This window comes from Leptopilina heterotoma, unplaced genomic scaffold (genome assembly GCF_015476425.1).
Source record: "Leptopilina heterotoma isolate Lh14 unplaced genomic scaffold, ASM1547642v1 Lhet_351, whole genome shotgun sequence".
Lineage (NCBI taxonomy): Eukaryota > Metazoa > Arthropoda > Insecta > Hymenoptera > Figitidae > Leptopilina > Leptopilina heterotoma.
Window position 1 is genome coordinate 450,465 of NW_025111033.1, and position 22,613 is coordinate 473,077.

The window sequence follows — 22,613 nt, forward strand, 5'->3', positions numbered from 1 at the left end:
AAATTTCAAATGATTGCAGAAATTCAATTATTTTCAGAAGTAATAAAATTCTTCGCAAAAATTCAATTATGTTCAAAATTTTTTTTAAATTCTCGCCAAAATTTCAATTATTTTTATAAATAATAAAATTCTTCTCCGGTATTCATTTATTTACAAAAATTCAAAAATAAAATTCTTGGCAAAATTTTAATTATTTTCAATTATATAAATATTATATATATGTAATATAATATAATATATTATATTCACTTCAGGGTAAGACTCCGTCAGAAAAATTACAATTTGCATGGGGTCTTCGGATTATTCTGTAATTTGGTGAAGTTGTTATATTTGATAACAAAAATAAGTGTACCAAAGGATTTTAAAAAATTTTCAAAATTGTAAAAGTTAGGGGCCGTACACATAATACGTCACGCGGCTAGGGGGAGGGAGGGGGTCTGAGAATTGTGACTAAGTGTGACATGGGGGAGGGGGGGGGGGTAAACTCATGTGTTACGTCACAATCTTTTAAATCCAAAGATTATAAGAAATTATATGTGACAATGTCACTTTTTCTAAATAAAACAAGTTAAAAATGCTTTAAACTATTTAATATCTATTATGTACCTATTTAACATCTATTGGTTTATTATTTATAATATAATATGATAAATAATATATTCTCTTAATTTGAATCAGTTAAAAATCTTGGTTTTAACTGACAATCAGCAGTGACTGACTTTTTGCTTCTGAATCAGTTAAAAAAATAACTGAAAAATTATCCACAAAACACCGAAACTTTTCTAAATATGTATATATTAAAGATTTGCTTGCATACTTCGAAAAATTTACTTGCAAAGTTTAGTTAAAATTGTGTAAAGATTTAAATTTCTCACTATACAATAAATGTTTATCGTCAAATTTTCTTAAAAATATCCCAGTAAACGAAAACTAATTGAAATGAATTAAAAAGAATTCACAAAGAGCTTTCGTGAATCCCGCTTTGTGACAAATACGAATTGGAGCCATGATGCAATTTTCCTGAATTCGTGAAACTGTATTGAACTTCCGAACCTTCTATCCGTACCAATTCACTGGACAAGTTTTGAGCCTTTAATTTTTTTCAATTCGTTAGCACGAATTCAATGCATTCCTTGGCCATTTCTTTCGAATGCGAATTCGTTTGGACAAATTGGTACATATTGAATTGAATATACAAAGAGCGTGAGTGAATCCCGCTTTGTGACAAATACGAATTGGAGCCTACCAAAAATGTTAATTCGTTTCAATTCATTTGAATTAGTTTTTTTTACTGGGATAGCTTGAAACATTCCTGAACATTTTAATTACATTTTCGACTATAATTTCGTGAATATTTTCAAGAAAGTTTCGCGTTAAACATTTATTGAAGTGGGATATTTAAATCTTTACACAATTTTCACTAAACTTTGCATTTAAATATTTCTAAGCTTGCGAGTAAATCTTTAATAAATTTTTAGGAAAGTTTCGGTGATATCCCACATAGCACAATAATTTTCTGCAAATTTGCGGCAAGTTTTCAAAGCCAAATTCGAAAACTTGCCTGGCAAATTTGCGGTAAATACCAAAATGTCCGTTTGGTGGCAAGTTTGCAGAGCAAATTTGCAGAAAATTTGCATGGCAAAGTAAATGTTAAATGCATGCGCAGTAGTTTTCTATGACATCTAGAGCTGCGCACTACATTTATGTCACCTTCCCTGTTAGGGAAGGCAACGTTTATCAAAATACTTACATTTTGAATACAAAAAGATTTTTTTTGAAATTTTTAGGTTTTTTGAAAGTTTGCTGCAAATTTTCCTCAAGTTTACTACAAAATTATCTGCAAGTTTGCCACGCAAGTTTTCTGCAAATTTGCTCTGCAAACTTGCCACCAAACGGACATTTTGGTATTTACCGCAAGTTTGCTGCAAATTTGCCAGGCAAGTTTTCAAATTTGGCTTTGAAAACTTGCCGCAAATTTGCAGAAAATTATTGTGCTATGTGGGATGTAGGTAGTTAAACGTGACTAAATGAATTAATCAAAAAAAATTGTATTGAAACATCAGTTATTTTTAACTAATTGTCAGAAAAAAATATTTTTAACTGATTCAATAATTTTGAGTGTAGGATATAATATATAATGTCAAATGTATAAAATTCACATTAAAATTTACGTGTGTGACGTGACGTTATAGGGGAGGGGGGGGGGTTCAAGGTTTGTGACGAAGTGTGACATAGGGGGAGGGAGGGGTTAAAAATGGTCAAAAATCGCGTGACGTATTATGTGTACGGCCCCTTACGCCATTTTGAATTTTTTTATAAGATTTTTTTCAAATGTGAATATTTCCGAAACAATTTAACGGATTTTAATAAAATTTAAATATGTTAAAGTTAAAATCATGTCCTTTCAGAATTTTTCAAAAGAAAAAAAAATTTTTGTTTTTTTCAAAAAAAAAAGTAAGAAAAAATTTTTTGAATCGATTTATTAAGCACGGGACCGATTTTTGAGTATTTTTCGATATATAATAAAATATTCCTTATAATTTCACCTTTCATTTACAAAAAAGAAAACGATGGAGACTTTAATAGTTTTCGAGATATTGCAATTTTTGTGGAAGCGCGACCACGTTTCAGTGCCAGCGCAGTATCTTTTACCCGGGACGCCTCACAGTGGGATTTTTACACTTTACTCTTCAAAATTGTCTAGAGCCTACAAATTTTATTGGATTTTGATGTTCTTGGTCTTAAATGAAAGAGGATAAAATTTCTAAGAGATCTCTTCAAACCGATTTTTGAATTTTTAATTGTTTATTTATTTTTTTGTTACTCAAAGTTAACGATTTAAAATATTTTTGTATAAAATACTGTTTATTTTTTATTTTTCCATTGCACAAGATCGAAATCCATTTAAATTAGTCTAGTCTGACCACCTGACAAATAATAATGCATAATACAGTTTATTTAATTTGTTAAAAAAACAATTTAAATTAACAAATAGATAACTTTGGTCTTTTTTTTAAAAAATTGTTTTTTTGTAGACAAATTTATGTTTATTTAAGTAATGTATGTCTATTTTGTAAGAAAATGATTTGAAAGTTAACAATTATCATTGTTATTAATAATTATATAACCATCAATAATCTATTTTCTTTTGCATTTATAAACATTTCCAGCATTTTTTAAACTTTAAATATTTATATCATATGTACATTCTTTCAAAAATTAAAAAAATTTATTAGCTCAAACAATTACATTTGTTATAAGAAATTATTAACTTTATAAACAAATAAATGGCTTATTTCTGCAAAAAAATAGAACCTTTTTGAACGAATTTAACATTTTAAAGCTCTACTTAAATATCGATAACTTTTGAGTATTGTTAATATCAATGATAATCATTAACTTTAAAATCATTTTTTTTACAACGTAGACATGAATTACTTAAATAAACATAAATTTGTCTAAAACAACAATTTTTTTAAAAAGACCAATATTATCTATTAGTTAATTAAAATTGTTTTAAAATCAATAAGTAAATTTTTTAAGTTTTTGAAAGAATGTACATATGATATAAATATTTAAAGTTTAAAAAATGCTGGAAATGTTTATAAATGCAAAAGAAAATAGATTATTGATGGTTATATAATTATTAATACTTTTTTGGTAATAAGTTAGATTATATTGATAGTATCTTCACAATAATATAAGTAAATAAAATACTTACCCTTCTTGAAATATTTCTTTTTTTCTGTAATGAATTTAATCCCATGTTTGAAAAATAATTCGTAAACTATAAGATAACATTTTTCACACAGAATTTCGAAAAAAGGGGTTTTCTAGAATAATTTTACATAGGAACGGAATAAAGGTTTGTTGTAAAATAACAGAAAATATAAAAACTTTATTATCGTATTCAATTAATCACACATGTTATATCACATTTTCAAATAATACTGTAATTGAAAGAAAAACATACTTTGGTATTACATATTGCATAAAGAAATTTGTTTAGAACAAAACATTAAATTAAAGCTATTTTTCCATACATTTTAAGGGATTATTACAATAATTCTCGGGGAAAGAAATTAAATACTTCACATTTTTTTTTAATTTATCGTTAGTGTTTTGTGTCAATTATTTCCTCTCTATGAGTGAAACAGCAACTACAGAATGTGAAAATTATTTCTATTATTTTATTATTTTAGAAATGTATAGGAAATTTTTCGACTTCTGGAAACTTTTACATTATAAAAAGTAACAATGATTTATTTGTTTTTCAATTTCAAGAGATATTGGATACAGTTTCTAAAAGGTGACAGCAAATTTAGAAAGCGAAAATAAATGTTTTTTCATCATTTTAGGATTGTAATGAATTTGTGAAAATGTTATAATCCCATTATGCATTTTTTAACTGTAAGCTAGGGAAATATGGGTTACGATACAACAATTAATCACTATAAAAACAGGACATTATTATCGTAAAACTCTTGTATAATTTTAAAACAATGAAACGTTTGATATTCATTATACAATAAACCATTGAATAATAAAATTATTAACAAGAATGTTTCATTTCCATTTCGGACGATATTGTTATAAATAAATAATAAAAGTGACTTCATTAATTCGGTTTCGATTCTTAAAAATCCCGGTAAGAAGAGGTTGATTCAAATGAGTAAAACAAATTCCTAATGTTGTGGAATTTCAAATACTTTTAATCCTACCAAATGTCGACTCAAATTAATTATTCCTACTGAATTGAAGTTGAAAATAATTAAAATATTTCTATACATCAAATCATCCTCCAAGTTGGTCTCAATTCTAATTATTTTCAGTGAATTACATTTAAAGCTGAAATAATTCTATTTTATTCATAAAAGCTATACATGGATTTTTCATTAAGTCAAATTCCAATCTACATTTCAGCATATGTATATAAAAAAGCATTTTTCCATATAGGCACAAAAGTGAAGTTACATTGTTTTTTATAAAGTGTTTATAGTTGTTATAAAAGTATTTCAGTGTAAGCGTTATATAGAAACGTTTAATTGGCATTCAAATGTTTAAAAAAAGTTTAAAATTCCCAGATAGCATGTAGTCTTGCAAAAATCTTCAGTTTTAGTCCTGAGCATGAGCTGCTGCTAAAGCTTGAAACGTTGACATAAAATAAAAAGGTTTTTTAATCTTTATCTTCGTTAGTTTCTTCAAAGATCTAAAGTTGCTTGTTTTTTATTCTATTTACATTTTATAAATAGAATAATAATAATTATTATTATTCATTTAAATTAATTAGAAAATAAGGGGGTTTTCGGGGTATCTGATTACGAATCTAAAATCAGATTTTAAAAATTCAAAATGGCGGTCATTTTTTCAAAATTTATCAAATTCACTTAAAACGTTAAAACTTGTTATTCTGTGGTTTTCGGGGTCACAATTTTTAATTTTTTTAAATCTGACTTTAGATTCGTAATCAATGACTTCGAAAACTTTCAAATCACAAGTTTTAACAAAATCCACTCGCTGAGTTTCCCGGGAGCACGAAATGGTTAAATATCAGTTTACACGTTGAAAAATTTGAAGCTTGCAAAACTTTCCCGGTAAGCTTCCCGCAAGATTTTTGCAACATTACATGCTATCTGAGTTTCTTTTAAATATATTAATATTTATACATTTATGAAAAATGTATATAAAAATTCATTTACCAATTGAATTCGTTAAATTAATTTTAGTTTTACTGTAAAAAATTCAGTACAAATAAATGTACATCAATTCCAATAATTACAGTAATTACATTTTGTAAATAGAATAATTCTACTCAATTCTTGCTTTCATTTCATTCTATTCGTGAACTGAATCATGATTCTAAAGGACAGTGTTGAATTATTTATGCTAAAGGGGAGTTTTCATTTCAATTCACCTCTTCTTTCTGAGATACCTCGTATAATACATGAAATAAGTTATTTTGCTGCATATAACACTATTAAATTATGCTTTTCAATTTGCGGTTATCGTACGTACATGTATAATTTCATTTATACCTATGTCTTTAGGAAACTGAATTTTTGAAAATAATGTTAACATTTCAGAATAAACTCCAGAAATGTTAATTATTTTTAACGCTTTTAGAATGAACGGTGTAGGTATCTGTGTATACAACAGTGCATCTGTTAGTTCAGAACAGTTATGTATTTGCAGATTTAATTTCTTCTGCTTAGTTCGATTTCGTTTTATAAACTTTTATAGATAACGGGTTAAAATATATTTAAAATCAATAAAATTTTTTTAATTTCAAATTTAGAAAGGAAATACAAGGCATACTTTCTTAAGTAGGCCACACTTCTTTTCTTCATTATAAATTTGATCGAGAAACATTTTATAATTATACGCAGATTAAAGGTAAAAAAGTCGTTTTCAATGGCTTTAGGCCATTTTTGAAATACTAGCCAGATTTCTAAAATTCAAAATGGTTTTGTTATTTTCCCCACAGCACCGAAACTTTCCTAAAAATCGCATAATTATAATTATGCGAAGATGTAATTTCATGTTCAGGAAATGTTCAGGAAAGCTTCGCGCTAAACATTTATTTAATCGGGACATTTAAATCTGTACACAACTTTCAATAAACATAGCAATTAAATATTCCGAATATTGCAAGTAAATATTTAATAAATTTTTAGGAAAGTTTCGGTGCTGTGGGGGTTGTAATAAGCTACAGACTTCCAACCCATTAGCAATTTTGAACAATAGAATTATTGTAGTTCAATACAGCAAGATTGGATTGTTGCAAGCAAATAAACTATATTATTCAGACGTTAGAACTTTGATATGAAAATTTTTTTGAAATGGATCGTTACGTGGGGTGTTTATGGAGAACACAAATCAGCTTTTGAATCAATTATGACAAAGTTACAATTAGACATATTTTTTCTGGGAAATAATGGTATCTTATGTAAAAAATTTGTTTAAGTATAGTATACATATAAAGAGCTAAAATAAACTATAGCTATTAGCGACATTACATTGCCGTTATCAACACATATAAAATTTTCGACGTCATTTTCGACGTATTACAAAAAGTGCACCAATTTAATTTTGTGCAAATAAATTTGACGCCAGTATTGCAGGAATTATCCACTTACTTTCCACTTTTTGTGCTAAATACTGATCGCCATATGTCCTGTTTATTTAACTTGTTAAATTCTTTGCTCTATTGTCGCTGTTATATTTTACTATCATTTTCACTGAAATTTAGATATAAAAAAAAGAAATTCATTAGGACTATCTAGAAATTTGGTTATTTTGAAAGTGTTCATTATCATTTAAAATAACTTCAGGAACCGACTTTTTTAAATCAATGTTCGAAGAAAATCCATCTTCTATATACGTAATAGAATGCCTATCAACTTCTGAGCATTCCTTCATCTGTCCTGCTTCACATAACCAACCTTGATTACTGTCCACTTCTCTTGAAACAACCAGAAATAATTCTTTTTCTCTACTGTCTATTTGGTCTTTTAGGTAAGCCAATAATTCAGAATCCTGTAAATATTAAGATTTAAAAATTTTTTTTTAAATAGAAAACGATTATAAATTTAATTTAAAAAACAATCTCAAGATATATTCAATAGTATTAAAGACTGAACATCACTTTGGGGATAACCTCAAGGCACTTATTGGCACATCTAAGGTCGTAGGGTATACGAAAGTACAAAAGTGGTAGTATGGTTATTACTGGTGGCGCTATGGTTGTGACTGATGGTGGTTTGGTTATTACTTGTAATTGACTACACATTTAAGACTCACTAGTAGATCGTAATTTAATTAAAATTATATACCTAATAATAACGTCACAATAAATATGTATTTATTGTTATATCTCAAGTATTTATGTTCATCCATCTCCAACTCTAATTAATTTTTTTCAAATAAAAAGATAAATTCATGCAAATATACCTTTCCGATAAGTTGAGGAGCATCTAATTTGGAGTCTAAATTGTAGAAAGCACCGTCAATTTTTTTAAGAGCAACCCAATGACGTCTTTTCAATGGCAACAATACAAATCCTAATTTATATTCCGTTGGAACGTTTAATATAAAACCTTGGATGTTTTTAAGACATAGACAACTTGGATCTCTAAAGGTGAGAAAGAAAATTAAAAATTAATTTTATTAGGTAACATATATTACAAACTCTACGAGCTTTATCTACCCTGATACAAATTTTAATTGAAAACAAAACAGTGATTAACAATCCATATAAATCACTTTTTAAATGAAGCATTAACATTTTAAACATCTTGAAATCTTTGCTTCCCGTATTAGAAAAGGAGAAATAAATTAACAAGTTTGTATGAAAAATAAAATAATAAAAAGTTTTAAATATAATAAGAAAATTTGAATTTTAAATATCTATACCTTCGCTTATCAAACCAAACAGCTTCACAGCCTCTTCTTTGCAATGCTGCCATAATAACGTTAATGTCATAATTGCCAAGACCAAGCAAAGATTTGTGAGGATTTATCCATACGTCTGGACTTAAACTGTAACAAATTTGGTCTAGTTCTTGCTTGCTGAAGCCTCGTTCTTGAAATAAATTGTTTAAAGCATGTAATGCGCATAGTTCTTTAACCTGTAAACAAAATAAAATTAATGTTGGTTGGTTTTCGTTATAAGTCTGTTGTCTTCGAAGCACAGTAGGACAGAATGCAAGAATCCTGGTCAAGACTAAAAAAATATTTAATTTAAAGGTTTAAGCATGGAATCAAGTAGATGACGCATTTCTGTACAGTATATCTGGAACTAAGGAGTAATAGTGTTTTTTTACATTTTATCCAACAATAGTCGAGCTATATCCACACCTGCAAGCAAAACGGACTTCCTAACTGGTATGAACATTTCTCCTAAATTTACTGATTAAGGAGATCAGATATTATTTTCTATTGGATCTTTTACACAAACTTCAAAACACAAACGCTCAGACCTCCCTCTACCCTACTCCTACACGAATAGGCCTAACTAACACAATGAATCTAATGAATCACTAAAACAGATTTCAAAGAAGGCTAATAATGAGAACGTTAATTCTAATTTTGCTTCTTCAAAAGAGTCCTCTAGTGCACCTTCTGATCTTCTCACTGTTATCGGTGATCCCAACAGACGATGGAGCTATAAATCCTAATCCTGGTTCTCTTGCCGACGTTAATGAGTCGAATGAATCTATGATTTTTGAGGAGCACGATTTTAATAACTAACAATATATAAGACTCTTCAGTTGTGATGGCTAAAAACTACTTCGCAGCTTATAAAGTTTTAATTTTTTGCTACATATAGACATAAGTGAACATGTACGAGAACATATACAACAACTTGTACAAGTACTATTATTATCATTTTGGTACAACACAATTTTTAAATATTTGATCTAGTACAAATTCTTATACAAGATCTTGTACAGGACAGAGATGCCAACTACAGGATCATGTACAAGAATTTTAAGGACAGATATGGAAATGGGATATCCCATACTGTGAGGGAATTGTACTAAATTTTTTTATCAAAATGTGAAATATAATAATTTTAAAAATAGTTAATATGTATGAGTAAAAATTCTATTAAAATTTTTGATTATATTAATTAATAATCATTTTAATGCATTGGATTTTGAGATAGCATTATCTTGAACTAAAGAATGAATTAGAATTGTCTTGCATTAATTTGTGAGTTAACTTCATCTTGCACTCGTTTTTGAGATACATAGATTTATACTGAACTGACGTTTGTAATGCAAGCGTCCTGAAACTTTAATAGGTAAACTTGCAAATTTCCAGAAAGCTTGCTGCGAAAGTTTAACGTTAAATTAAATATTACTAAATATTTTTTAGAAAGAGGAGTTATTTTCAAATATATGCTAAACATAGGTAACAAAATATGTATATGCCCAATCACAGTGTAATAAAATGTAAATGCACATCGTGTTAAGGGTTTTAAATTAACGCGGCAATACTGCAGTAATATTACACTGCAAACTTCCATGAAGTTATTTATTTAATACACTAACAAATAACACTACTCGCAACTTTCACTCGCCAAATTTTTTGATACTCCGTGTACATATACTGTATAGAAAAATATTTGACACTTATTTTTTTAAATCGGTAAAATCCTGTTAATGGCATTGCAAATTTTAAAAAAGTATTTAATTGTTCTTCTCAGGTTTAACTTCGACGGCAAGCAGACTTTACTGATCTAAGTATTGCAAGTCGTGTTCGTTGACAATACGGACTTTTCGTATTGATAACGAAACAAATATATATGCATTTGTGTAATAGCTGTGAGCATAATAAAGAAAATTTGCATTAAATAAATAAAAAAGTAATTTTGTATTGTTTTCGAAGAGCAACATATGGGTGTAGATTCGTTCAGAAAAAAAGGGTTTAATTTTTTTTGCAGTATTGTCATTATATTTTGTGATTTACCTTCGTGTTTAACCAAAATCCTGCATCACAAAATGTGTTGGTCTTTTTAAAAAATGACTGTCATTCCCGGTTGTGGGCACCTTTATGTTAAGGTGGCTCTACCATCTGAAAATGATGTGGACTACTGTCTCATCTATCTAAACTTTCTGCCAAGGAAATTGACAGCCGCAAACTCGATTAAATGCGATGAATATAGTCGTTCAGTGCATTAGTACTAGCTACTTCACATGCAAGCATTATGCTTTTGTTAGCGATGAGCATAGTGTGAAAACGTGTCATCATTTTTGTTCTTTATCCCGGCAAATTCTCTTAAAATAAAGAAACTTTCATTTCTTCTTTATTTGTGTTGGTTTCCTTTAATATTTTTCCATTTTTAGCGGATTTTTCAAGGGGGCCCACAACCGGGTACAAACATTTTTTTGTCAAAAAATTTCCATTTCACTAAATTTCTAATAAAACTTTTTTATTTAAAGGAATCAATTAAATTCCTTCACTGACAGTCACCTTAGACCTCTAGCTTTAAATTTGTACACATATATTTGTATAATATGCACATGGACAAATGTTATGAGGCAAGAACAAAAAGGTGCCCACAACCGGAACACTTCCCTTATATTTATTGAATAAGAAAAAATTTCACTCACAATCAGTCATTTCTCAGAAAATTTAAGTGGTTCACTGTTGACGCTGGTTCAATGTAGCCCACTCTCCCCTAGGTCAAAACGTCGGACAAGAACTTTTAACTGGTCAAATTAAACATTTACTTCTCCAGTGCACCGGGCCACAGTGGAGTTTTTTGTACAATTTACTATTAAAAAATGTCTACAGCTTACAATTTTTGAACAGATTTAAGTTTTCTTTGTTTTAAATCAAAGGGGACATCCCTCGAGGCCGATTTTTGGGATTTTAATTGTTTATAATTTTCTTTTTAATCAAAGTTAACAAATTAATACATTTTTTTAAAAAAGGACGTTATTTTTTCTTATTCCGTTGCTGCACATGATCTAAATCAATTAAAATTTATCCAATATGATCACCAGATAATTAATAAAGCATAAAATAATTTATTTCAATTGTTAGAAACAATATACAGCCCAACAACGCGTAGGGGCAGTAGACTGCAGAAGTAAATGTATATTTTGACCAGTTAAAAGTTCTTGTCCCACGTTTTGACCTACACATTTTTTTAGGAAAAAACCTCACCTTTATGAAAAAAATTTTTAAAAAATCAAAAATGTCCATTTGATAAAAAAATGAAAGGAGGAGGGTCTATAAGGCCTATTTTCGGCCCACTTAAAATTTTTATTTAAAAGCTTGAAATAAATTTTCCGCCAAAGAAAAATGATAATTATGATGATTGAAGGTTAAATGAGGGTGTTTGGAGAATATTAACCCTTAAATAATAAGGGTTTTCGAATAAAAAATGGGTAAAAAATAAGGGTAAAAAAATTTTCAATTATGAATTAATTGGCTCGAAACTTGTCACTCGGGGGTTTTTGGGGTCGCTGATTACGAATCTGGTGTTAGTTTTTCAAAATTCAAAATGGCGGATCCAATATGGCGGACGACTTTTTTAAAACATGAATTAATTCGCTTGAAAATCATTACTCGGGGGTTTTTAGGGTCGCTGATTACGAATATGATGTTAGTTTTTCAAAATTCAAAATGGTGTACGACTTTTTTAAAAAATGAATTAATTGTCATAAAAATTGTCACTCGGGGGTTTTTGGGTCCTGGATTACGAATCTGATGTTAGTTTTTCAAAATTAACATCATATTCGTAATCAGCGACCCTAAAAACCCCCGAGTAATGATTTTCAAGCGAATTAATTCATATTTTAAAAAAGTCATCCGCCATATTGGATCCGCCATTTTGAATTTTGGAAAACTAATACCAGATTCGTAATCAGCGACCCCAAAAACCCCTGAGTAACGAGTTTCAAGCCAATTAATTCATAATTGAAAATTTTTTTACCCTTATTTATACCCATTTCACATTCGAAAACCCTTATTATTTAGGGGTTAATATTCTCCAAATACCCTCATTTAACCTTCAATCATCATAATTATCATTTTTCTTTGGCGGAAAATTTATTTCAAGCTTTTAAATAAAAATTTGAAGTGGGCCGAAAATAGGCCTTATAGACCCTCCTCCTTTATTTTTTAATTGAATTCTTAAGGTAAAAAAGGTGTTTTAAATTTGTTTACATCATTAGAAAGTGCTGAAAAACAGCAAAAAAACTTAAAGAAACTACAAATTTTTCAAATATTCCATGTAAGACAAAAAATTTAAACTTTGACCCCCTCCAGTTTTTAAATTTGTTTAAATAAATTAATAATATTTGGTATTTTTAATTGTATCTAATAGGACTACTGTTTGTGCAAACTTTTAACTTGATGTTATTTTCTGAAAAAAATTATAGCGACTTCCAAAAAGTTTTAGCGGACATAAAACATTTTGGAAAAAGTTTCTATTTTTATCTGGTAATCACAAAAAAATTTTCAGAAAAATAAAAAATTATGTTTCTGAGAAAATTGAGTTTTTTCAAGATTTTTCAAAAAATGGCCGCCATTTTGTTAATTTTCAAAAAATTTCAAATTTTTAAGTTTACAAAGAAAAAGTATCAAAAACACTACTAAAATCAAGAAAAAAATTGAAAAATATTTATTTTTGTAAGAACTAGAAAGATTTGAAAATAATTTGTCAGCTGTTTAGCTCTAAAAACATTAAACTTGATTTAGAATTTTCAACCTATTCGCCCTGCATGAATTGAAATAGAAACAGCCAAGTATTTTCCATTAGAAATTTCTGGTTGTCCTTTTCGCTTAGAATGCCCCATATATTTAATTTATATCTAAATCCGTTAAATAGTTTCGGAAATATAAATATTTTTCAAAAAAAATTTATGGAAAAATTGAATATGGAGTAATTTTTGCAATTTTGAAAATTTTCAAACATATTCTTATTTCTTATTTAAGGGGGCCACCCCGTGTGATGGGTTCAAAAAATCAAAAATTTTTTTTTTCATAAATCAAATCTACAATATGTGTAGAATATGTGGGTAAAGAGAATTTTTTATATTTGACATCCTATGAAAGTTACAGCACTGAGAAGACAAGGAGTTGCCAAGCGAACGTGGACGCCGATAGACGGCGTTTTTATGATCATCATCACTTTCCAGTTTTATAATTCGGAATCATTAAAATATTTTTACTTACAAAAATTTGAATTTGTTGTTAAAATGTAACTGAATATATGGTAAAAATTTTGAAGTCCTAAGTTTTCATGGTTCTTAAAAAGAAAATCCCAAAAAAACTCTTAAAAAACGTCTGCCACATGGGGTGACCCCCTTAATAATATGGGTAACAAAATTCTATACAGATATAAATAATTGAAAATTCTGAAATAAATGCATCGTTTGCCCTTTCAAAAAAAATTTCTTTTGCGGTAGTCAAGATATCTTTGGAGTGCTTCATCTAAAATAAAAAGATTACAAATTTTCTGTTAGTGAGTGAATATACCACGTGATTGAATGAAGGGTCAAAAATCCAAATTTAAATTTCTTTTAAAACACTTCTTTCAATCACGAGGTATATTCACACATTAACAGGAAATTTTTTGTATTTTGATTTTAGATAAAACAGTTAAAAAATATCTTGACCACGGCAAAAGTAATTTTTTTGGAAAAGGGTCAAAATTATTCAAAAAAACATACGTTTTATGGCCGTTTTGACCCCTTAAAAATTGTAAATTTAGTGATAGTTTATTATAAAACCTTTTGAAAAAATCGATAGACACATTAAACATGTTAAGAAAGGCATTTTATTTTAAAAACTTAAAAATCTTATCATATTGTTAATTATTTTGAAATATTTGTTTGATATTTTTATTGAAAAGTACGTTTAAAAACAAAAATTTTCAAAAAATGCCTAATTTGATCAATTATTGTCCGAGCTATTTTATATTAAACAGGGTTGCCAGAAAAAATTAATTTTGTTTTTCCCTGATTTCCAGACAAAATTTTGACTTTTTCCCTGACCCTAAAGAATATTCTGATTCACTCTAAAAATTTTAAGATACTTAAAAAAACATTCTATTAGATTTACTTACAAATTTCTTAAATTGTAAAATTATTCGCAAACATCAATAACTTAATTTTAAATAAGTATTCAATTACATATTATTTTTCCACAGGAATTAAAATTCTTCAAAACTTTTAAATTGTTTCCACTACTTTAATAGAAATCCCTGACTTTTCCCTGCATTCGCTGACCTGTGACAACCCTGTTAAAGTACAACAATATTTAATTAAATTGTTTTAAAAATAATTTTATAAATTGGTGATGTAGGTACAGTTTATAAAAAACTCCGTATTATTAAAAATTTTGAAAGTTTTTAAACTTTCAAAAATTTTAATAATTACAGGCTTACAGAAGTAAACAGGCTTCGAAACAGGCTTGTAAACAGGCGTTTACAGGCTTCGAAGTCTAGTAGCAGGCCAAAAAAACAGGGTGTCTACTGAAAATATGACTTAAAATTCCAGGACATTTTCAGGACATTCCAGGACAGATTTCTTATTTTTCCAGGACATTTGTATGTGTAACAGGGTTACCACAAGTCAGGGAATTCAAGAAATTCAGGGAAAAGTCAGAGATTTTTACTAAAAGTACTGGAAAAAATTAAATTTTAAGAATTTATAGGGAAATTCTGAATTTTGGTGTCTTTTTTGTTTGCCTTATAAACTATGAAATTGCCAAGAATTCTAATACAATTCCCTCAATTTTTTCTATTTTTGACAATAATTTCTTTTTAAATAACTTTTAAATAACTTCGCATAAATTCAATCATATTACGATGTTATTTTGTTTGGATTTGTAAATTCAATTATGTTCAAAATTTTTTAAAAATTCTCGTCAAAATTCCAATTATCTTTATAAATAATAAAATTCTTCTCCAAAATTCAATTATTTTCAAAAAATTTAATAAAATTTTTGGCAAAATTTCAATTATTTTTAAAAATTTTCCTCATTTTAATTATTTTTTATATCTACTATTTTAATAAAATTTTCCAAAAGAATTCTATTATTTAAACAAAATTTTAATAAAAATTTAACAGGAATTCAATTACTTACCAATTTCTTTTATAAATTTCTTCATATCAATTCAATTATTTAAAATTTTTTAATGAAGTTTCTCGAAAGAATTCAAATATATAAAGCAAATTGAAAAAAATCGTCTGAGAAATTCAATTATTTCGAAAAATTTAAATAAAATTCTATTAATAATTCTATTATTTAAAAAAATGTTGACAACATTCTTTACAAGATATAGTTCATTAAATTGCAATTTTAATAAAATTTTCCTATACAATTCAATTGTTTTCAATACATTTCTTCTTAAGAATTCAATTATTTTCACAAATAAATTTTTTATGGGAATTCAATTATTAAAAAGAATTTGAATAAAATTCTTCGTTAGAAATAAATTATTTTCTTTCTTGAGAATTGAATTATTTTTAAAAATTTTGATAAAATGCTTTATAGATTTGAAAAATTATAATAAAATCGGTCATAGAATACAATTATTTTCGTAAAATAAAACATTTCTTCTAGAAATATACTTATTATCACAAAATGTTTGTAAAACTCTTCGAAACAATTCAATTATTTTCGTAAAAAATAAAATTCTTCTAAGCAATTCAATTATTTAAGAAATTTTAATAAAATTCTTCCCAAGAAATTAATTTTTTTCAAAAATAAACATTTTCACAGGAATTCAATTATTTAAAAAAAAATTATTTTTAATTCTTTGTCAGATTTCAATTATTTTCAATTTTTTATTTTTAATTCTTTGTCAGATTTCAATTATTTTCAATTTTTTATTGAAATTTCTTGATGAAATTCAATTATTTTTACAAAAGTTTTAAAAAATTCTGAAAAATTCAATTATTTAAAAAAATTTGAATAAAATTCTTCACAAGAAATTAGGTAATTATTTTTATAAATAATAATTTTTTTCTCTGGAATTCAATTATTTTTACAAATAAAATTATTTACTGGAATTTAATTCTTTAAAAAAATTTTTAATAAAATTCGTTGCAAGAATTCAATTATTTTCATAAATAACAAAACTTATCGCAGAATTTCAATTATTTTTATAAAATTTTAAATAAAATGATAGAAAATTGCATTTATTCTTACATTTTTTTTTAAATTCGCCGAAAGAATTCAATTATAATTAAATTTTTTTTATAAAATTCTTCATAAAAATACAATTTTAAAAAACATGCAATTACTGAATAAATTATTTATTTTTTATTCAAATAATTAAATTCTCTGGAAATTTTCTAATAAAAATTGATTAAAAAATGAATTTCACTTAAAATTTTAATTTATAATGGAATATTAAAAACATTATAGCGTGAATTTTTAGAAATAATTAAATTTTGAAAAGGGTTAAAATTAAAATCTTTGAAAATTTGAATTTTTAGTTACAATATTCTTATGAAATAAAATAATCATTTTAAATTTATTGTAATATTCTAATAACAGGGTGTCTAGCGAATTATGATTTTCAAATTCCCGGCAAAATCCCGGATTTCCCCGACCTAAAACTAAATTATTCCCAGATTTATTTTTAAGACATTAATGACTATACTATTAAAATTTCATAATTTTTTAAATACAGTGGAAACTGAATTATACGAACTAATTCAGGCAGGATCTGGTTCAGATAATCAAAAGTTCAAATAATAGAAATTGCAATTATTTTTTTTATATTTGTGGATAAAAGATTATTTTTGAATTATTTTGCAATATCCAATGGCACTTATGTCTTCTTTTAGATATTTACATTAAAAGTCACTGAGGTTCAACTGCAATAAGTTAAAAATATTAGGATTTATAATTAAACTTTTAATTGAAGACTTTAAAATGTTAAAAATGTATGCGCAACAATTATATAAATAATAATAATATACGATCAATTCTACGTCACAAGTATATTTTATTTATAGTATATGGAGTGTATAACTCCTTTTTCATTTTAAGCCAAGTATAATAAAGTAAAGAAAAGTAAAGATTTCCTTCTTCTTCTTCTTTACTTTATATTTTATTTATTCCTTTTAGAAAAAAGGTATACGTATCCTTTATTTTTCTATTCTATAGGGGGACCAAAATATTTTTTGCAAACTATCCTTATTATTTGTAAGTATGTATTAGATAAGTTTTCTAAATTCAATAGTTTTAGAGTTATAGATTTTAGAGTCTACTTTTAAAAATCCAAAAATTTGGTTACCTATAAAAAATGAAAAAATATATTTACAATAATATATTTTCATCCTAATTGAAAATGTGGACTGAAATTTAACGTGAAATTGCCTATATACTTATAATATATCTTTTTTTCATTTTTGAAAAATATAAGACTGAAGGTAGTTCTCTGGCTTCTACCTTTTGTAAAAATTTATTTTCTTCAAATTTTGAGGAAATGTTTCTTTTGGTGCCCTTTAAATGTGGTAAAAATTTCAAAACCCTTTGCGATGCTAAATTTTGACTTATTCAAGTTCAAACTTTCACTTTTCCATGCGTTTATGTTAAAAATAAAAAATGTCAACCACAATATCTCGTTTTTTGACATGGCAAAAGGTTTTGAAGTTTCTATCACATTTAAAAGGCATCCGAAGAAATATTTCCTCAAAATTTGAAGAAAATCTATCGAAAATCAATTTTTAAAAGAGTAGCAGCCGGAGAACTACCTTAAATTGAAATTTTTTTTATAGATTTTAATGAATTAGAGAAAATTTCCAAAAATTCCCGGATATTTTTTTCAATTCCCGGCAATTTCCCGGGTTTTTCCCGGTCGAACTAAATTCCCGGCAAATTCCCGGTTTTCCCGTTTTTCCTGGACGCTAGACACCCTGTAATAAGTTATTGAATTTAAGAATCTTAATTCCTATAGAAAAATAATAATGATTAAATATTTATTTAAAAGAGAAATTATTAATGTTCTTCAGGGTCAGGGAAAAAGTGAAAATTTTGTCTGGAAATCAGGGAAAAACAAAAATAAAATTTTATGGCAACCCTGTGTAATATTATTTCATATTACGATTAACATAATTTAAATTAACCTACTTGAACAAAAATATTTATTTTATTATAAAAAAAGTTAAAAATCAATATTGTAGATACCAGTTTCTTTAATCAAATGACAAATTGAAATTATTTTTTGATGGATCAAAAAATTATTTTTTTAAATTTGAGTAAAATTTTTAAATTATTGAATGTTGAAAAACAAAATATTGAAAATTCAAGGACAAAAGTACAAAATCCAGGACATTTAAGGACATATCAGGACATTTTTTCAAATTCCAGGACATTTCCAGGAATTCCAGGACTTCAAGGACCAGTAGACACCCTGAAAAAGTATGAAAAAGTAGCATTTTGGAAGAAAAAAGTTTCCTCTAAATTGAAAAAAGTAGCATATTAAAAATGAAGTAAAATTAGTTTTTTAAGTAAGAAAATTAAGTGAATATATGTTGTTGTTGAAAAAATTGAAAGAAAAAAATACTAGAATAATAGGAATTCACAAAATTTTTATTAAATTTTGATATAAACATAAAACATGAAAATATAATAGCTTTTTTGTCGATATTTTACATTAGAAAGTAAAACGCACTTGTTCATAACATTTTGCACATAATGAAATGTAATCGCTAATAATACTTAAAAAAGAGCTTTCATAGGAATTTGTTTTTTAATAACAGGCTTATAATTTTGAGAAGTAAAATTAACACCTTTTTTCTCATTATTATTTTTTAAAAAACTATCAATAACTTTTTATCAGCCATCTAATTTTTAGAAATGAAACGTAAACATTTTTTAGTAATTATTTACTAATAACAACTATCAAAATAGAAAAAATGGATTGTTTTTAGTCATATAAATTTTTTAAATTTTAGAATCCACATAGCCATAATTTTGTACAATAATAAATTATGAGTAATTTAATTCTAATAAAAAAAATATAATAAATAGTCATGTTAAATAAATATTATTTTGGATTTTAAATCAAACAATTTATATAACCAAAAGAATTAAGTTTTTATTCTTAATTAATTGATTTTTTCTATACTTGATGAAACTTTTATAAAATCAAAAAGGTATTACTATTAAATTATATGTTGAAAAATGAAAAATTGAGTTTTTAATTTTTTTAAAAAGCTTAAAGAATTATTAAAATTAGATACGAAAAATTCAAAACGTTAAAAGTTGTAATTTAATAAACATCCACTATTAGTAATTATTATAATCACGCGTTCAATAATAAATTTAATTCACTTGGCGGGCTTTTTGAAATCTACGAAATTCACCAAAAAAACTAAAATTCTTGAATTCTGTCAATTTTTTTTACCTTTTTTTGGAAAAAAGTAGCATTTAGTAGCTTTTTGACAAAATAAGTAGCAAAAAGTAGGCTTGACCAAAAAAAATGTCAAAAGAGTGGAAAAGTGTGTCACTTCGAAGCCTGCCGGTTTAAATTATTATCTAAAATTTTAACCGAAATTCATTTTTAAATCAATTTTCATTAGAAAATTCTACGAGAATTCAACTATTTAAATACAAAAATAAATAATTTATTTAATAATTGAATGTTTCCTGGAAATTAATTTTTACGAAAAATTTTATTAACAACTTTTAAAAATCATTGATTTCTTTTAAGAAATTTAATTACAATTTTATTGAAATTTATTATATTAACCCCTTCCCTGTTTGGAAAAATATTCATTTTAGTGCCCCAAAATGTCCATCGAAATCTTTAAAATTGTTCTATTACTAAAAAATAATAAACAATTTTTTTTATCACTTTTTATCACACTATAGGTATCATTGATACCTATAGTATGTGAATAATGATATAAAAGAATTTATTTTATAATTTAAATAACAAATTTCTATTTTTTGCTAAAACTTTCACGACCTAACGTTGGGTCGGAAACAGTCTGGGACATCTTTTTTTACGACCCAACGTTGGGTCGCAAACAGGCAACGGGTTAAAGAATTTTATAACAATTTTTGAAAATAATTATCGAAAACTTTTTGAAGAATTTTATTAAAATTTTTAAAAATACTTGAATTCTTCCGAAGAATTTAAATAATAATTTATGAAAATAATTGAATTCATGCAAAGAATTTTATTAAATTTTACTTAAGTAATTGAAATTTTGATAAAATTTTTTTAACATTTTTGACAAAAATTTCGCTACCTAATTATAAAGATAATTTAATTCTTGATGAGAATTTTAAATAAATTTTGATAATAATTTAATTTCTGCAAAGTTATTTTATTACTTTTCAAGAGAATTGAATTCTTGTAATGAATTTTTATATTTATCAAAATAATTGAATTTTGGAAAAGAATTTTATTAAAATTCCTTAAAAAATTTGATTTTATGGGAAGGTTTTTATTGTTTATTAAAATAATTGAATTCTTTTACAGAATTATTTAAAAATTTTTGAAAACAATTGATTTCCTGTGACGAATTAAAAGTTATTTATGAAAATAATTCAATCATTGCAACGAATTATATTATTTTATTGAATAATTGAATGTTTAGTAATTTTGAATTCTTTCGTAGAGATTTAATAAAAATTTTAAGAGTAATTCCATTTTTCAAGGACTTTATTTTAAATTGTATTAAAAATATTTAAAATTCTACCATGAATTGAATTCCTAAATGAAATTTTATTATTTATAAAAATAATTGAATGTTTTCGTAAAATTGTATCAAAAATTTTTTTCAATAACTAAATTTTTTGATAAATTTTATGAAAATAGTAAATATTGAAAATCATTGAATTACGAAAAACTTTTGAAAATAATTGAAATTTTGCAAAGAATTTTATTAAAATTTTTGAAAATAATCGAATTTTAGCCGAAAAATTTTGCTATTTTTAAGGATAATTGAATTTATTCTTGATGAGATATTCGTTAAAATTTGTAAAAATAATTGAATTTCTTTGAAGTATTTTATTACTTTTGAAAATAATTGAATTCTTGTGATGAATATTGTTATTTATAAAAATAATTGAATTTTGCTTAGAATTTATTTAAAATTCCTAAAAATAATTGAATCTTTGTGAAGAATTTTGTTATTTTTGAAAATAATAATTGCATTAAAACTTTTTTGAATTAAATTTTTTATTAAATAAGTTTTAAATTTATTCTTTATATCCAGATCGAAATGACCCAGTGTGTCTACGGAAGGTTAAAACAAACCTTGATGTGAGATTATTATGCTAGAGTTATAGTATGTAAATATTTCAAATTTAAGTGTTATTGAAACTTCCAGGAAGTAGAACAAGAAAAATATCACTTGATTCGCTGTTATGCTTAACCTAAACTGACACTTAATTTCTAAAGAGAATTTCATGGAACTAATTTATTGGTATTTTCTTTATTATTATAATAGTATTCAGTCAATGTTGTTCTAATATAAATATATTTAAATGCGTGTCTCTACATATAAATTTGAGTTACAAGTTACAAGGAAATTAAGTAGAAATGAAATTTAATAGAGATATTAATAGCCTATGTTAAGAAAATAGGTATATATTGGGCATGCCATATATTGTAAATATAAATATAAGATAAAGTTACCTGTCGCTCATGATATATAGATGCAGTCATATCAGTGGTTGTGTTAAAAACCATGATTCCTACATTACTATTACTTCGTTAAAAAATGTTTACTTATATTTTTTCAATATTTGAATAACGCGAACTCTCAAAAGTACACAAGTAATTATATGGGGAAGTAATAATCAATAAATATAACCTTGTTATGTTCGCGACTTGAGAGTTCGACACACCGGACACAGAGCTCAGCTCAATGCATTGAATGTATGATATGACATGATGAATACTATCTATACCTATAGTCATCAGGTGGTCGGAACTCGGAATTTTGAATACACTAGCGCCTCAGTCAATCTTTACGTGTAGTCGACTTCTTTCCTATACACTTAAATCTCCCAGGTGCATAAATAAACCCCAAAAATTTCATTTGTTCAAATATTCCGGTGATGTAATTTTCGTTTAATCGAATTTAAATTAACTTGAATTTCCATTTAACCGAATTTTT

General features: G+C 26.0%; 1 protein-coding gene across 1 annotated transcript; it reads right to left on the minus strand.

Annotated features, from left to right (window-relative positions):
* Window positions 1–5,344: 5,344 nt before the first annotated feature.
* Window positions 5,345–22,613, minus strand: LOC122505280 (josephin-2). The gene is made up of 4 exons (XM_043616787.1): window positions 22,130–22,613; window positions 8,413–8,627; window positions 7,951–8,131; window positions 5,345–7,536 (listed from the first exon to the last, which is right to left on the minus strand). The coding sequence occupies exons 1-4, from the start codon at window positions 22,181–22,183 to the stop codon at window positions 7,276–7,278; spliced, it is 711 nt and encodes a 236-aa protein (XP_043472722.1). The 5' UTR covers window positions 22,184–22,613; the 3' UTR covers window positions 5,345–7,275.